General features: G+C 31.7%; 1 protein-coding gene across 1 annotated transcript in view; it reads right to left on the bottom strand.

Annotated features, from left to right (window-relative positions):
• Positions 1–282: 282 nt before the first annotated feature.
• The window catches only part of LOC107063479 (defensin D1-like), a 3943-nt gene continuing 2241 nt past the window's right edge, over positions 283–1984 (bottom strand). Inside the window, exon 2 of the mRNA XM_015315395.1 lies at positions 283–579. Within this exon, the coding sequence (XP_015170881.1) occupies positions 377–579 (203 nt within the window). The 3' untranslated portion in view covers positions 283–376. The remainder of the gene's footprint in view (positions 580–1984) is intronic.

Below are 1984 nucleotides of genomic sequence, written 5' to 3'. Positions count from 1 at the left end.
TCTCTACCTCCATGAGGTATGAGGTAATGGTAAGGTCTACATACACTCTATCCTTCCCAAACCCCAATTATTTATGTTATTGTTGTTGCTATCATCCTAATGTTTTGTCTTCTCTGTACGTGTGTTACACAAGATGAATGTCGAGTCATGTTGTTATTAATTTTTTCTTAGCGCTGCATGGTACTTTACACAACAAATATTTATATTGAAAACTTCATCAATTAATACTCATACAAAAGCATACAATACAATTTCTCATCACGCAAAGCTTGGCCAGAATGGTTACACACATAAATCAGCCTTATTACATTGTCACATACATAAAATAGGCAGCATCATAATTATTTGTTTACATAGATGAGATGTTGAAAGTTTCTTAGTAATGGCAAGGTGAGTAGCAGTAGCAAGCATATTTTGCCCAGTAATATTTGTGACCCCATGGTTTGTACTTCTTACAAATACCGTATTTAGCTCCATAGTAGTGTTTGCAATGATAACTACATTTGTAAGAGTATTGACAAGGTCCATTCCACTTGTCACTCTTTTTCCAACAGTATTTCCCTTCTGCCATTTGTATTTCTGCAAAGAATGAGAAAATTGAAAACTCATGGTATGTACTTGAGATAGCAATTTTTTCAGAATTTCCTAATAAATGCCCCCGTTTTATTTTACTGGACATGTTTGACTAGTCACAACGTTTAATAAAAAATGAACATTTTAAAATTTTGTAATTTTAAACAAATCATTATATTTGGTAGCTATAGAATCATGTCGACTCACCCAGTTGCAGCAACAAGGAAGAGGCAAAAAGAGGAGGGCGAGAAAAGTAGTGTACTTTGCCATAGCTCTTATTTTTTGTTGATTTCTTGGTGACGAAACAAACAATTGAAATGGTGGTATTTATAGTGTTGGAAACTCATATTGTCAACTTAATTCCATTTGATTTCTTCAAGTATTACGTTGGATGTTTGCTTAATTAATTATAAGATGGATAATTAAAAGGACACATCAAGTACAAAAGAATTAGTCCAGCACAATTAGCATTTGTTTAATTGTAAAGAATAATTTGAATTGATCAAAGAGCCATTTAAGTAATAAAGTCATCTACTAATTGATCAATTCAATATCTCCACAAATTCCTTTTATGAGGTCACTACTCACTACCCCTTTGTGCTAATACATGTTATTTTAATAATTACCTAGTGTTTTCCAAATTTTGAACAAGAAGTAAATTGTACAATATAAGAACACGATAAATTTTATTATAAAAAACACATTATTTGAGAAAGTAAAAATTATGACATATCCTAGATGGATTTACCTCAAAAAATAATAATAAAGGGACTCGATAAACTTACTACTTTTTATCCTTACAAGTTACAATTAACCCCGTTAGAGGTACCCATTTCAAGATTACACCCCTATTATTCTGGAAAGTCAAAATAATAAAAGGATTTCATTGGATGTTTGCTTAATTAATTAGAAGATAGATAATTAAAATGATACATCAAGTACAAAGAATTATGATTAGTCCAGTACAATTCGCATTTCTTAAGGGTGTGTTTGGTACGAAGGAAAATGTTTTCTTGGTAAAGAAGTGAATTTCTAACTTATTTTCTCATGTCTGGTTGGTGAGCGGAAATTTTTTTCTGGATTTTTAAAAAAAATGTTTGGTTGGTGCGGAATTTTTTTTCTGGATTTTTAAAAAAAATGTTTGGTTGGTGAATGAAAAATATTTTCCAGAAAATATCTTTTATTTTAGGCTTGAGACTAGAAAATACTCTTTAGGAAAATAATTTTTGACCCGAAAATCAACCTCGATAATCGACCTAGCTAGGACCCTAATCTGACACCCGACCTAGGACACGATCCCGATGACCGTTCCAAAATCTGACCCTGAGATCTGACATAGGATTTGACCCAGACTTCCGATTCTGAAATATTTCACAAAAAGAATTTTTCTTTAAAAAAATAACTAATGGGC

The sequence above is a fragment of the Solanum tuberosum genome, unplaced genomic scaffold (assembly GCF_000226075.1).
Source record: "Solanum tuberosum cultivar DM 1-3 516 R44 unplaced genomic scaffold, SolTub_3.0 scf00358, whole genome shotgun sequence".
In the NCBI taxonomy this organism is placed as follows: Eukaryota; Viridiplantae; Streptophyta; class Magnoliopsida; order Solanales; family Solanaceae; genus Solanum; species Solanum tuberosum.
The sequence above is the reverse complement of the archived record's forward strand: the minus strand, read 5'-3'. Positions and strand labels throughout refer to the sequence as shown.